Below are 16,646 nucleotides of genomic sequence, written 5' to 3' on the forward strand. Positions count from 1 at the left end.
AAAAAATGATTAAGATATCTATAATACTTGGTATAAAGTAACTAGGCATAAACACCATTTAAAATAATTATTCAGTACTATCACTATCTCACCGCTAGGAGTCAGAAGTAGTTTTATAATGTAAGCATAGGTTGATTTGATATGCACATTATATTAAAAGTAAAACAATGCTCCATACCCGAACTCAAACGGACCATAGAGTCAAAAATTGCAGCAATTAAAAATAAAGATATTTTTGCAATTTTTAATCTTTGAACGGCTGTCATTTTGGGCTCAGTTAGTTGTTCCCGGGACCTTTTCCCACTCTATATATTTGCTTACTTTGAATACTGGTCTGTATGTAACGGCAAATTATTTACACGTTTAAAGCTAAATTTATGTTAAATGAATGGGACAGTAATGGAGAAACAAAATGTATATAGACGTCTTTGACCAAATAAAAAGTCATAAAACCTCAATTATTGACTGAAAAACACCCTATTTAAATCCAGGCATATTATTGTTTGTTGGGCACATCTTGTGAATACAGAACATGAAAAAACGTAAACCTCTGACCTGAAATGTACCTGTGGTAAATACAGGGAGGGAGGTAAGTCTCCAATGAGCCATTGAGAAACAAACGACGAGAATCTCACGAAGTAATTGAGCCAATTCCCAAATTGAGGGAAACCCCAATCTGTCTTTAATCGTTACACAGCTAACAACGCTCCATTCCTAAACATTAGGATTCCATTTTTTTGTAAATTCCAACTTTTGGTAGATCAGAGTAACTAGATGGGTAGGAGGAGAATGCTGTAAGTTGAATATGGTTAGAATATTTTATATGATTATAAAAAGTCTTCTAACTGTCATAAGGAGTTCGTTTGGTGAAAGGTCAAACTTGGGTTTAAATTGTTAAAATCACGAATGTTCCTAACTTATAAGGAAAACATAAGATATGAAGGATTAAACTACTAAGTAATCCCTGTAGTTACAATGGTCAAATTTCAATATTTTAGTAAAGGATTAAATCAGAATCGTTTATAATCAATGATCTTGTACTAAAGTATTTGTTTTCACATTTATAAAATGCAACAAAACATTCTACTCAAAAAGTACTCACAGAACACATCCTCATAAGATCTTCCTTCGTTGAAAACAGTCTTTACTCAAAAATATTCATAATACTTAACACACCCTTTCTATAAATGTATTTTCTACAATGTTATATTTACCATTTTTTTCCAAAGTTTGAAGTAAACTTAAAATGCGTTTAAAAATATTGTGCTTAAATGTGAGGTAAAAGTTATAATTTTATTTTTACAGTATTAAAGACTTTATAATGAATTGACTGTCATAATATTAATGTGAAAAATAATCTGCAGAGCTAATAAAGTTAGTAGAATTAACTTGAAAAACTATCTGCTCTATAAATTTAAATGTATACACCATTAGCTTTTATTGACCTTGTTAGTTGGATTAGCTGTCTAATGAAACAACCAACATTGGTCATGTTTATGGTTGTTTATAGTGGTTATTTAAAATAATATCATCTTATAAAATAATGCTGAAGGGAAGTAATTCAATACAAGGAAGTATTACCCCCGAATTATACTGTATAATAATGACAAGGTTTTGATAACATATTTGTGTATCGTAATTTTCTAATTATCAAAAATAATTTAAACGCCGGTAATTTTTTTGACCTAGAACATTTGGCACTACCCCGGAATTGTTTTACGCATTACTTTAAACTAAACAGAGTGTTTGCGGCATTATCACTTGCGCATAAGATCCATTGGTGATATGGCGAAATTTTAACCCAATACCTCAGGGAACGAAGTCTCACGCTCTACCACTACACCAGCAGCTCACTCCCCCAAAAGCAGGGAAATACTACTTATTACTATTTCATTACGATTCAATAATATTTACATGAGTACAGTCAATACCTCCTTCTTATGGTCATGAACAATGAATCAATAATCATGAATCGTCAATGTATCATGATCATTACAAATTTCTTTACGAATAACATTTTTTCTTAATGACTCAAAGCGTCTTTAACATCTCTCAACGATTTACACTTATAAGTATTTGAATATGAAAATATGATGAAATAGTGCGACCATAGTAAATATGACGAACAATTTGTGATAATTATACGTAACATTTATTTTTTACAAAAATCACAGGTATTAACTGTTTCTCAGGTATTTAACTTCGAACAGTGTAAGTCGTAAAGTAGCTTTCAAGTTCAACAACTTTTCTCACTTAGTCGACGTGATTCGCTTGAGGCAAAATATTGATTCAACACTCACAAACAACTCAACAATCCGTTAGGTCTAAGGGAGTATGAGATTTTCTCGTATATATTATGTACTAGCTTTACATACTAGAACGCTAGGTTCTAAGTTCTAGCCCGGAACTATTTTACAAATTACTTCAGGCTGGTATTAGAGGGAGGAGGCATTATCAAGTAGATAAAATCAATTGGTGATTGACGGAATTTGAACCCGGGACCTTGGACTCCAAAGCCCCGTGCTCAAACACTAGACCTCACTCCCAAAATGTATTCGAGTTTAGTTAAGACTAACGTACTATAAAAAATATATTAAATTTAAAATGGATATTATTCAGAAAGTGAGGAACCCGTCCCAACAATTTTGCTAACTAAGCGAATTTCCATTTGCCTATAAAATGTTTACTATTATCTACACTTTGGTTTTATTTTCTTTAAAGAACATTGATTTTTATAAGTAGTTTTGTTGGTAGAGGGAAGGAAATGAAGTTATTTATTAAGGAAACACTGATAGATTATTATCAAATAGGCCTAATACATTTGTCAAATTTGATCAAAATATTATGTCCATTAACAAGCTTACTATGCTTAAAACAGTTTACTTATCATCTCTAAGAATAACAGGGGAATTTTAAATATACTGTTCTGTATTTGCAATTATTTTCTTAACCGTTTAGCATACAGCAACGATTTAGTACACGGTTCTTTATATAACTTGTTTGTTCAAGTTCTACTTCCATGACTGTAATGACAATTTGCCATTTTAATAATATGTTAATAGTGAAAATTTAAATAAAGATTTAGCAACTTTAATACACCATAACGCCCAGTTATCACACCACGATTCAACATGATCACGAAAAATATAATTATAACAAATATAAATATTCAATATAAGTTTATTTATATGTATAAAGTAAATTAGCTCATTGTCTAGATCTAATAGTAGACCTAAATGGCTAGGCTTATAAAGGATAATAAAGGATCATAACTTATAATCTTGTTCGAAACATGATGAATGTGTAGCGATTTTTATGAGTCATGTCATGGTATTCATAGTGTCATATTTCCTCTTCGATCATATAAATAAACCAAATTGAAATACAATCCATAAGAAACACTTTTATTTGTAAGGCGTTTAAAACCGCACATTCACTTATACATTCAGCGTAGCGCGTAAACGCAGTATGTTGCAGACCCTTCCCAGAAAACGACACAGAGATCTAAATATTCAAAGGCTCTAGCAGATACTGCAAAAATGATGCCCATATATGCTGTTATTTGACCAGTAACCAAGTAAAATACATAATAATAAAGAATTGTGAAGATCGGTTGTAAATAGTGGTTTTCCAATAAGAATCAATTAGTAAACTCGTTCAATAGGGAAAACAAAAATTCGATGCATATTTTATGCAATAATTTTGTAAGATTACTATGCAGTTTTATGCGAATAATCTTGACTTGTTTTACTATGATAAGTAAATAATTAAGTAGTTTTAAAATACAGGGTGACACTTAAGTCTTAGGACGACTTAGAAACGAAAAGTCACATCCAAATTTGTTATATGTCAAAATTGTCACATTTGTCATCTAACCAAACTGGTCATAGTAAGCTACTTATTTGTGTACATGATGATCGGATGTCCCTTATGGGGTATGGCCTAGGTATGGCTATAGGGAGTAAGTTAAAAATGTTATAGCTAAGCATAGGTTGATATGTACATAAAATTAAAGGTCTTATTGAACTTAAAGCAATGCAGTAAACCGGAAAGTCAAATGGGCAACCGATTCAAAAATTGCACCCACTCAAAAAATTCTTGAATCTGCCATTTTGAACCCTTAAACGGCTGCAATGTTTTACCCAGTTGTTCTTTTGAGTTCAAATTTGCGGTATTGTACTCTGCTAATAAATACCTTTAATTTGATATCAACCTATGCTTATCTTTAAGAAAATAAGATAATAATACCTTTAAGATATATATACAATTTTCTTCCATCTTCTATCAGGCACCCCCCTGAGGTAGCATATAATAACATTTCAAATTCAATGAATCTTTGGACAGCTGTAATTTTTTGACTCGATTGTCCACTTGAGGTCCAGTTTGGCGTTTGTTTCGTTCAACAAGACATATAATTTGATGCACATATTAACTTATGCTTAAATTTAAGATTTTCAACTTACTCTCTATAGGCCGTCCCCATAGGTGACATCCGATCACCATGTATACAAAATACCCCCGCCGCAGCAAACCTGCCGTCTTAGCGAATTTCCATTTGGCTGAATTGATTTTCAATTGATCTATTTAAATAACATTAGGTTTAACGAGTACCTAGGTTTGCTGCTACAAGGAAACTAATAAAGTGTGTGTTTTAAGTAAAATAATTATTGCTTAGGCTTAGTATAAAATGAATATATTTGCCAAGTTTGATCAAAAGATATCCATAAACAAGCAAACTACAACATTTTACAATATTCTCCATAAGAATAACATGGGAATTTTAAATTGACCATTTTTTTTAGTTTTCTCCGTAACCAATAACCGTACAAAAACACTTTGATATACTGAATTGTTTGTTTTTTTAAGCTCTTTAAGAAGGTATAGAGGAAAATTGGGAACTTTTGTGTTTTGAGGGTCAAAAGTGAGAAAAACCAATTTTTACCCCATAAAACCCCCCATAAAACCCTGTTCCCATGGTCCGATCATGCTGGATCGCGAACTCATTCAAGTTTATCCCGCCTTACACCTTTAAACCAAATTTCATCAAAATCGGATAAAAATTACTCAAGTTATCGTGTTCACGGACATATATATATATATATATATATATATATATATATATATATATATATATACATATATAAAAATTTGAACGAATGGTGTTTTTGGCCTCTGGGGACATCAAAATGAAAAAGTAAATCGGTCCCGGGCCTAAGTGTTACCATGAGACCTACGGTAATAGCTACTTCCCTATAGGGAAATTCGCTAAAAGTAGCTCACTATTACCAGTAATAAGCCAAACTTGGTTGTGATATATCATTTTAAAGCTATTTAGTTGCCCTAAGACGCAACTGTCACCCTGTATAGAACTATGATTGATTTAATTCTAAATTGTGTTTAAAGCTCAAAACCCAACGGCTTATTCAGTCTTACTTTATAATTCATACGTAAGAAAACATGTGTTTTTGTCAAGCCTTTAGACCTAGAATTTTGTACAACTGATGTTTTCACTGTATTACATCGAGTGACAAAAGACATTATAGGAAATTCAGTCCAATAGTTGATATGTTGTTCTTTCATTTATTACGTTTTATTATTTTCATATAAGGCAACTTTAATCTTATCACCTAATAGGCCTATAGCACAGTTTTTCAATTTATTTGATAGTGAAATAAACATGTACAGTAAGTTGATCAATGCATTGAAACACAATTAAAGCCAGGGTAAGCATTAAGCTCTGTGTCAGCTACAGGGTTCGTTTAGTTGTCCTTAAACTACTTTTGTACCGCACTACATGTTGCGTAGTACATTTCATTACGATAATTTATCAATTAGAGATAGGTTCTTGGTAATTGAAACAAACTGATGAATAAAATCACTAAAATTTATTAGCTGCATTATCACGACAATAAACCTATAATATCCAAGTCAAGAATTGCGCATTTTTAAACATTTATTGTCATACATTATATAGCATTATAGTATAAAGCTCATTTTAACGATAATTTTATTTTAACTTTAATACCCTAAACAAGAACTAAACCCTAAGCTATGTATTTGTAAACCTTTTTAAAATATAGATCACGAAAGCTCTACAGGAAAATAATATTCCTTACTCTCCTTGACAATGTCTACAAACTATCTTCAAACTTTTAATCCTACAAAGAACAAGGCTCTCACCTTACTTTAATAAATTCTGGGCTCGTAGACTACTGGATACGAAATAGAAAAGTTTTAATAGAGCTTTTAAAAGCTTCATTATTACTTTTGAAACTTTACCTACTAAGATAAGAAGAGAGTTAAGCCCTCGAATATTCAAGGTTTTTAAGTATTCAACAAACATTTTTGACAAGTTTAACACCAAGGTATATTTTAGTTTACGTTGTTTTATTTATATATATATTGTATTTTTTAATGTAAAATCGATGAATTTTTACATTAGCCCACTACAAAAACCCTTTGTCTACGTGTATACTGTTTCTGCAGGGAACAAGGACTATAATTCGTTTTGATGCCTATTGGTATATGAGTAAATATACAAAAATTAATGTCACTACTAGATTAACAAGAAACATATTGAGTATACATTTTAGCTAAAAAGGATAAGTGAATTTCAGGTTAGGAGACCCTAAAACATAACATTATTGTTTCGGAGCAGTGCCTCATCATCACATTATTTTTGGAACATTAATGTTGGAGTTGTGCCTTTGATGTGAAGTCTTTTCGTAATAGTGCTTTATGGGGGTTGCTTTTCGAAGCAATCCCACGACTCATGTAGACTTTGACCATGAACCAGCACAGAGATTAAGCATATGCTTTAGCTGACACTTCAAAATAAACATACAAAATGTAGAACCAAATTATTATGAAAGAATTATGTGTGTTAAACAGCTTATTTGTGTAAATTTACTTTTTTCAATATTTACAATTCAAATTAGGTATATAACTAAAAAGGTCTTAGAAGACAAGAGATGTTGAAATTCAGAAATTAATAATAAATATATATTTTTGTTTTATTTGTTGATCTGCAATAAAATCGTCATCCTTAAAATAACCAAAATGTTTTGAAAATGACGTGGTTCTAAGTTATAAAACAAGATTGAAAAAATATTTTACTTTTAACACTTAAATCCGATAATCCGACTGAAAAGTTTGAAAACTTGTTTCACTTAGTCTTAACAGGCTTCGCTTGGGGCAAACATTCAATTCAACATCCACAAACAGCGTTGTTAAGCCTGATGGGTTTCGAGGGCAAAACTTGAAAGTTAACTAAGTATGTTTTATGTTTCCTGCTTGATACTAAATTGTATAAAATACCTTAATATTATTGTTTTGTTAAATGTGTTGATATGCTTAACTTATCAGCTATTTTGTGCCCTCAAATAAGTGTGTCAACAAATTATAAAGTTCAGAATATTAGTTTGCGTGTAAAGTGTGTAGGCTAATCGATGGAAAGTAATATTATTTACTGATCTTCGATTCTAAAAACTTTCTTGGGGTGTAAGTATGCAAGATAAATAATTTAATTTCTTAGCAATTCTTATTCTTATAACTTCATATCCCTTGTTAATCACTTTTATGTACGACTGTCTCTTTCAACTTTAAAATATTAACCCTTTGTACTCTTTCTTTGTACCCTTGGACTCTTTCTGTCAGTTCTGGCTAAGTTTTAACTTATTCAATCACCTACCACCAAACAAGAATTGATCCTAAGATATGTATATTACTCTTAAGATAAAGGTAAAATTTAAGTCTTCGAAATACAGTCTCTAATTTATTGCATGACCTTTTTAAAGTTTTCATATCTTGCTGTCCAATTTGGATAATATTTATGTATTTAAATTACCCACTTCCCAAGATGGGAGAAATATTGGTGAATTTAGTGCAATTATATTACGCTTCTGAGATGAATAGGAAATTTAAGTCTTCAGAGCATTGAATGAAATTTTGTACGGGTTTTCTTTATATTTTATCAGTGGTATTAAAAGAGGAAATAATCTGAACAACCCTTACTAATGTAATGTGTTTTGAATGTATCATGTTTATATTTATGCTTTCATGGTTAACACTCATTACCATTTTGATACTATAATAGCAGGAAGTGTGGTTGAAAACACTTCTCCGTTTAATTAGTTAAAGCATGAGTAATTATGCAGTTTAATTAAAGCTCACAGATTGATTAGTTACGAATACGTTCGCAGGATCAATTAATCTATATTTCTGTAATTATGTTTAGTATATGAGTTTTCAAAACGATATGTGACGTTTCATTTGTTAGATAATAGAATTATATAGTTTTAACAATATTGTGTTTCAACAGCTTTATATGAGTGAGGGAGATTTATCTGACCTGAGAAATTTTTTAAAGCCTAAAAGCCGCTTTTAAATGCTTAAGGTTGCAAAAAAATCACAAATCGTATAAAATTCACCACGTATAAAATCAAAACAATACCCAAGTTAGTTTTTAAGTATTTCCTTTATGTTTACGTACTTATTGTATGAAGCAGTGTGTAATGAGAAGTGCTCAAGATTAACGGCCTTTTTATTTCGAAGATGGTAGACAGCATTCTGCAAATTACACGTTAGAGGTTATAGCTATATACTACCTTTGTGTAAGTTTAAGTTGGTTTTAATGGTAAAGCTAGACTTCGGCAAACAAACTGTTTGTTTTGGAAATTTCAGACTTAAAAGTGAAAATAAACCGTAGTCACAGAACGCAGTCTAATTATGAAAAACAATATCTACTCAAGGTAAATCCGCTAAAATAATAATAAAACTCAAAATTGGAAACCATTACTCAACAAGTTAACGAGTTTTATCTCTTAGCGAAGTAAAATAGTAAAGAGATAACGATGTTCCACCAAAGGGTCAGTTCAGTACCAGCAACCCAGGTGGACTATCAGACCGGGAAAGGGTTAAGAGTGGATTAAATGGTAACCAGCAGGAACAAAGGATTAGAACCATACCACAAAACAGATAATACAAAGTGTTCCTCTGTTCCAAACAAGAATGGGCATTTGAATGTACCTTCTTCAGTTAAGCTGAAAGGCTCTTAAATTTGCATTGAATGAGTTAAGTGTAGAAATTAGTTTGTAATAGGTTTACTAGAGCTTTCTAACAGGGAAAGGACTTAGGATTTTGAAACAGAACTTTTTAAGGGGCTTAAAAACTGCTAATGCTAAAAATAGTTGTGAATTTGTATATGACATAAATATAGAAAATACAACTGCCATCATCATTTAATAAGTAAACATCGTATTTTATATAAAAATTATGAAAGCCTGGACAGTTAGACAGACAAGATTAGGGATATAGATATCCTGAGTACTTGGATTAAGTACAAGATGTATTTTAGATACTTTTCAAGCAAATCTTTTGGGGGGTGAGTTTTTTCATAATTTTTCCCCCTTTTCAAAAGGTCAGAAAAACGTATAACAGAGTAGGGTAATAAACAAGCGTTACATTTTAGAGACACATAAAACAAAAGTAGTAAACGCAATGAGAATGTTTATAACAATTTATAAGAACAGAACTAATTTTACTTTATGGTGATTAATATACTTATGGCCATGGTTGAATTTACGATTGCATTACCACACTAATGAAAATGCAAAACCATATGTAATAAACTTTACTGCACAATTACGTGAATAGTTTCAGGAAACATGGTTAAATTTTATTACTGCCGTAAACAACCATGACAAATATAGACTTTAATTCAGGCTAACACGATAACATTTTTGCTGAAATGTGCAACTTTTAAAATTTTAATCTCTTAAACTATCATAATTGCTTGTCATACAATAGAATATCTAATTGTTATAACTAATAATTTAAATGTTTGGCTTCTATTTTATCGTTACGTTAATAATCAATATAGATTCTTCATATCTAAGAAGCTCTCAATTATAATTTGATTTATATCTATACAATAATTAGTCATATTACCATGTACATTAATTTTCACGGATGGAGTTTTTGGTCTCTGAGGACATCAGAACGAAAAAGTAAATCGGTTCCGGGCCCAGGTTTTACCGTGAGACCTATGGCAATGGCATGTTCCAAATATGAGAAATTTGCTAAAAGGAAAACAATAATAATGAAAAATGAAATTATACATCGTTATAAACTCACCCGGCTAACACAATGAAGAAATCAAGTCGATTCCATGAGTCTGCGAGATACGTGCCTTTCCCATAAACTCCCATAGCTATCATCTTGATGGACATCTCCAGAGCAAAGAAGGCGAAGATGAAGTCATCGAACATCTGAAAACAATAAAATATTTGTTATGAAGAACAAGCCATATAATCTGGAGTTATAAAAGATCGTAGACGTTAAAAAACCACGAAAATGTCAGTATTTCATGCCATAAGTTGATGAACGTCGATCAAAAACTCTGAAACTAGAAAAGCAGTTTTATTTAAGGAAATCAACAAACATCGATTAACACTAAATATGTAACAGCGATGTTTTTATGGCATAAATAGATGAATATACATCGAGGACACAGAAAATAAAAAAATTTTATTTGGTGAGAATATTATAATGGTCGATCAAGCTTGTAATAGCAGTAGAATGGTTAATTAATTGTTGTCAGAAATCAACCAATATCGACTATGAACGATTACACTGAGTTCCAAGAGAACATTTGCCAATTCTCCTTAACTATTTTTATACGAGTGGATGAAATAATGAACATTTTCCAATAAAATTTTACAAAAGGTAGATTGATTGCTATGCAATAAAAATTAATTATAATAATTTTGAAATCCAGCATTACCGTATAAAGAGCAAAAGCGTTCAATTTCAGTTAAGCTGAATTTTCTGGTTGTCATAAAAATCTGTTTAGGTTTATAATTACGACTGGCTACACAGTATGGTAAAGTGTGGCCTATTTTATTTTCAACAATTCGACTACAAAACACTGTTTTCTCCGTTTTAAATATTCCAGATCTCCTTTTTTTGAACATAAATATAATTAACGACAAAGATTTAAATAAGGAAATAGATATTATAAGGTAAAAAAAAATTAACCTATGCTTATGTAACTTAAGGCATTTTTGACCTTATTTAAAAAGTAGAGTCGAATCCCTTACTATTCTCTAATATCGACATTTTGTTACTAACACAAATATTTTGGAAAAAAAACATTTAATCAATAGACAGTCCAAAGACCAATTACGCCTGGATCTAGACTCAACCTTACTAGGATCGAAATAGTAAACATAAAATTGTAATGCAAGCTATAACCATTCAGCTATTTGAACAACTTTTGTTGTAACTAAAATTATCGCAGAATATATTTAGATTTTTTTAGTTTATAAGCGAAAATAATAACAGTTTTTTTATACACCAAATTTTACTGCGAGTTTGTAACAAGCGACGATATGTCGGGAACGTTTAGTTGAAGAGCTGCTAACGAGTCGCAGTCAAATCGTTGATGGCTGCGATTACAACAGCGTGATCCGCATACTAACATCTGGCGGCTGAATTATTACGTCACCCCATCTATCAACCTGAATAACGGGTATATTCAAGAATTTAAAAGTTTACGTAGTGGAAGAGTTTTTAATGTTCTTTCAACAACGTTTATTAAGAAACATGTTCGAAAGCAAGGACAGTTGATTTAATAAAGGAAGAATGGTAGATGTAACCAATATTATTGTTGAGACCTTTTAAAATTATTTAGGTAACGTTCTAAATACGTCTAAAAAATAAGTGAAGTATAATTAACGATTACAGAAATGTAAAGTAAAAGTGGTTCACATGAGTTGAATAATGTAGTACAATTACACTACGCTGTACAATGTACATTGTATATGCCTAAGCCTACCATGTCACGTCGTATGTCTACTGTCATCAGTAACCAAACCTCACTCAGTAGTCACTGTGACAAACATGGTTAGTGTATCTTATTGTACGAGATACATCAACATCAAACAAATGGAACTGTCATGTGACTTGTAGATCTTATTTAACCCTCTACTAAAGTGTAAGGTATTCTTTTTCGGTATAAAGTAAGGGGAAAAATTATTGAGAGAAAAGCAAAAGAGTGTCAACAATTTTGAAGATTTTTCCCCATCCTCTTTTTTTCCACAGGGTCTTTGAGGTCCAAAACTTGGGAAAATTTTGATTTATCAGCCTTGAACAACATTTCCAATATTCTTATTAACTTCAGACCTTTTTCCATCTACAACTACCTGCTGACTGGACTATTAGTAATAACTTCCATGCAGATCTTTTGAGCTAGAAATATTAGATTGATACATTATTGTTATAGTGAAATATGTTGTGTATTTAGTTATTGTGTGCGTGTGACAGTAATGTCTTTCTGTGTTTGTACCCTGACGATGCCGTATTAACGGTGAAACATGTAGGTTATTAACCTAACATCAAAACATTTGGATTACTTGACGAGGTAGTTATACCACAATATTATAGTTAAAAACTAAACACGTTTTTGATCAAATATGAAAAGTATGTGTTCTATTCAAAGTCACACTGACAATATTTCCATCAGAAATTGCATATGGTTTTATAGAAATTTTTCTTGCAATTTCACTAATTGAATTTATTATAGTTACCACACATAATCTAATCTAGTTGGTAACGGTAAAGCTATATTGCTTCTGGTTAATTGTTATTCTATGAAATAAATTATAACATGAAATGAAATGACGTCCATAAGTCAACACTACACAAAGGATGACGTGATTATTAACATAACGGATTATTATATTTAACTATAATATTCCTAAAACCTGTAGTCGATGCGGTTACAAGCAAAATGTGTCTCTCAGTATAAATTCAAACAAACCAAGTCCCGGTGGATCGTAAGTGAATCAGCTGTTTACATTATTAAGGGGGAAACCTCCGCAACGTAACCTCCCTACCAAGTTTCGAGCCTTATTTATGTTTCATGTAACTACGAAACGCCATTGCAAATTAAAGAAATGCTCAACACAATATTTTACAACGAAACTGAAAGGTTTTAAAAGCTATGGCTATTCATTCAATAACTGCGCTTGCATGTGCTTTTCATTATAAAGTCCGAGGTGTGAAAAACACATTAAAGAAGGTGCCTTTTTTTAATAAAATAAGAAGTCAACTTGCACTATCCAAAGGCTTGTACTTGTCTTGTACGAATAAAGATATTTTGATTTGATTTGATTTGAAAAGTCAATAATAATAAAAATGTACGGAAATCAGTAATAAATATCATGTTTGTACGCACTAATAATAAGTCTACGACAAAAATGGAGAAACAGTTTCTAAAACAAAGCTCGGTCCCCAAGTACTATCGAGTCAACAGCTTGTCTTTGATTGTTTGTACAGTGCCTGTAACTACAAAGCTAACAGAGAATGAACCTACACCTCATTGATATGCAGAAACAGAGACCTTAGCTAACAAGGGTAATCACTTTGCCAACAAGAACTGTAAGGGAATCACTGCTTAATACGTGGAATATGACGTTGTCGATGAATTACGAAGCGATCATGTAAAGCAACCCTACACATAATGCATTTTGTTGTTGTCTAATTAAATGTTAGAGTAGTTCTTTCGTGGAAATAGATGTGTTTTGTACTTTCATATGTTGATATTAAAACTTAATTTGATGAATTGGTCATTTTTTATCTGTGCCTAAACGTGTACACTAATATAATAGTTTCCATTTAAATGTAAGGTTGTACAAAGTTTTGGAATTTAAGAGAATCAGCAATATCAAGCCATGTAATAGGTACTTTGTTGTAAAAAGCTAATTATTTCTTACAACAAAACCTTAGACATCCTATACTGTAAGACGGATTGTAACAAAGCATGTGTGATGTCCCTATAAACTATCGTAGTACAGTATAACACTTCAAAAATAGCAACTGTTTGATAGGCCCATCCAACTATGTATCTTTATTTAAACCAAAATGTTCTTAGATAGTTATATAATTTTCACGTTGATGTCCAAAATTAATTTAGTATACTAGTGTTTGACCAAATAATTGTTAAAATAACGTAAGAAAAAATGACAGAACAAAGTATTCAGTGCTGGTGTTTAAAAGTTTCAACTTGCTTGTTTATCAGAGGAGGTTTAAAAGGTAAGGTATTAAAAAGTTAATCGAAAGTTTTTTATATCAACAAAATGTTGCAGAAAGTACAGTAGAAGATTGAGTGTGAGCAAATAAATTAATGGTTCCTAAAATGACAGTAAGATCCTTAATAGCACTCTCAGACACCTTTGTTTGCGGTTTTTGCTAAAAGGAACGCGTGAACTGGATCTCTAGAACAATACCTTTGTTCTGTTCCTTGATTCCTTCTATTAATCTCGTTAATGGTGGCGTTCCAACAAAAAAGCAGCGCTCGGAAACCCTACATTAAATACAATATCAAAGAAAAATGGAATCATAAATTCTTATTTATTTAGAAAATAGAAGTAATATAATCCGAAAAAATAAATAGTATTCTCTTTGAATGTGCGGTCTCCTCTTTAATGTTTGTTATACAAATTATTTTGCTGCACAAATTTTGTTAACACCCTTACTGTTAAATCTCAGAGTAGTTTCAGGAAAGCTTGAAACTATGGGCAGTAATTGCAATAATAAAAAAAGGAATATCTCACGGATCAATAGCATATAGCATTCGATGTGTTTCAAATTGTAATTCAAAAATATGTTCAGTAAACGAATAGACTAATCAGAAAGAGACATTGATATATAAACTAATGTTCTCAATAGTATCATGAGTTTTGGTCTCTAGGACATCAAAATGAAGAAGTAAATCGGTCCCGGGTCTAGGTCTTATCGTGCAACCAACTGCAACAGATACTTCTTCTATAGGAGAATATAGGAGAATGTATCAGCTGTTCCTGATCATTGGGCTTTAAATAAATGATCCTGACTAATGAAACCGCTGATCTTAGTCAGTAACAAAGCTACACAGGTCATCACACGCCATTCTACACTCATCTTTCACTCATATTTGGGTTAAAATACGCACCTAGGTGGCGTCCCCATCTCAATGATTGATAATTGATAATTGATTGCCTACAGTTTTCTTATGTAGTAAGATGTAATGTAACGTTCAGGTTTCAGGTGCTAAGACTTACAGTCGTTATTTCTATTAGGTGAATAAGAAAACTTCCTCAACTAATAAATAAACCTGATAATATTAATTTCAGTCATAATAACAATTGATTTACGCACAAAACCGTAATTATATCTGCTATATTCAAGTTGACATTATGCCTGATTGAAATGATAGAATACAAGCTGAAAGCAGTTCTAGGAAAGTAGAGGCGGGGTTGAACAAAAGGATTGATGCTTTGCCCTAGAAACTCTTTGTTTTCATCTTTATAGGAACTGACATAGTCCTGAATGGTAAACAAACACCTTATTGTCCGATAACATTTGCAATTGTATTGTTCAACATTGGATAACTAGAATTAATTGATTATGCAATTTCAGTTTTTTTTGGGGGTTGCTGCTACTGTGGGATATTTCGCTTTCAGATTTCATATTGTAAGAGACTGAAATATGCATTTGAACTAGTGATGTCAATACTTTATCACACTTGCATAACCCTAAAATCTGAATATGGAGACCCAGCAAAATTTCTAGTTTAAATATATTTCGTATGTTATTTGTTTAGAAATCAACGATAAAACTATTGTTTTGCTCAATTGTAGTTATTTCATTTACCTCAATAAGATATTTCCGATTCATGAGACTTAAAACTATATGTGTAAAATTCTCTTATAGTTACTTGAACCGAACATATTCGTAAAGCTACAATCATTATATTAATTTATATATTTATAGATTTCTGGGACAAAAGGGTCTAGTACACAATGAAATTTTTAGTGCACATTAATCGAAATCAAACAAAAACATCACGACTAATAGGATTTGTTTTCAAACAATAAACCAATTCAAACAAATAGATTAGCATAAACAAATATTTCCCCTTAAATATTTTAGCTCCTTTATTTTTACGAGAAACAAGGTAGATGGTTCAATATTATGTAGCCAAACAAAATCAAACTGAAGGAGTTTGGCTACCAAGGGTCAGACCAATATCGAATATATCACAACAATACAGTATCAATATCACAACAATATCGTTATCAAAACAATATCGTTACTGTCAAACATAGCTTCTGACAACTGAATATGATTTGTCAACATTTCTCTTCCTCCTTCAAGAAATTGGTTCGATCATTACCTGACACCGATATGATCCTTTCCTTTATTTTTGAATCCACTCCTTCCACATTTTTATGTGTATCATTTCTTAGAACTTTCGTGAATTTGTTTTTTCCAGCTTAACAAATATAACAGGATTGCATATTTGTACTTTAGTTCTCGATAGTCAAAATAAAGCCTTCAGTTATAGGTCTATATGGTAAACATCCCCTTAGGCCAATGAAATAATTGTACGATATTAATGATTTCTATTCTTATTTCGTCCTTAAATTATTTATGATTCATGTTTAACAGTCCCGAAGCCAATACCATACGTACCTGCCTCGCCATATAATTTCTCATTTTATGTAAGATATGTATATTAAATTGACAAAACCTATTGTAATTACTTAAGGGTCAATAACATGTCTTATTGTAAAATTTTACTATTCACATGTGTCATATTTTGT

General features: G+C 31.3%; 1 protein-coding gene across 1 annotated transcript in view; it reads right to left on the reverse strand.

The window, feature by feature from the left end:
* Positions 1-16,646, reverse strand: part of LOC129000341 (voltage-dependent T-type calcium channel subunit alpha-1G-like) — a 170,661-nt gene that overhangs the window by 128,786 nt on the left and 25,229 nt on the right. The window contains exon 4 of the mRNA XM_054427304.1: positions 10,135-10,268. Coding sequence (XP_054283279.1) covers positions 10,135-10,268 — 134 coding nt within the window. The remainder of the gene's footprint in view (positions 1-10,134; positions 10,269-16,646) is intronic.

The sequence above is a fragment of the Macrosteles quadrilineatus genome, unplaced genomic scaffold (genome assembly GCF_028750875.1).
Source record: "Macrosteles quadrilineatus isolate MER2022 unplaced genomic scaffold, UCM_ALF_1.0 Scaffold_8__2_contigs__length_117827958, whole genome shotgun sequence".
NCBI classification, from domain to species: Eukaryota; Metazoa; Arthropoda; class Insecta; order Hemiptera; family Cicadellidae; genus Macrosteles; species Macrosteles quadrilineatus.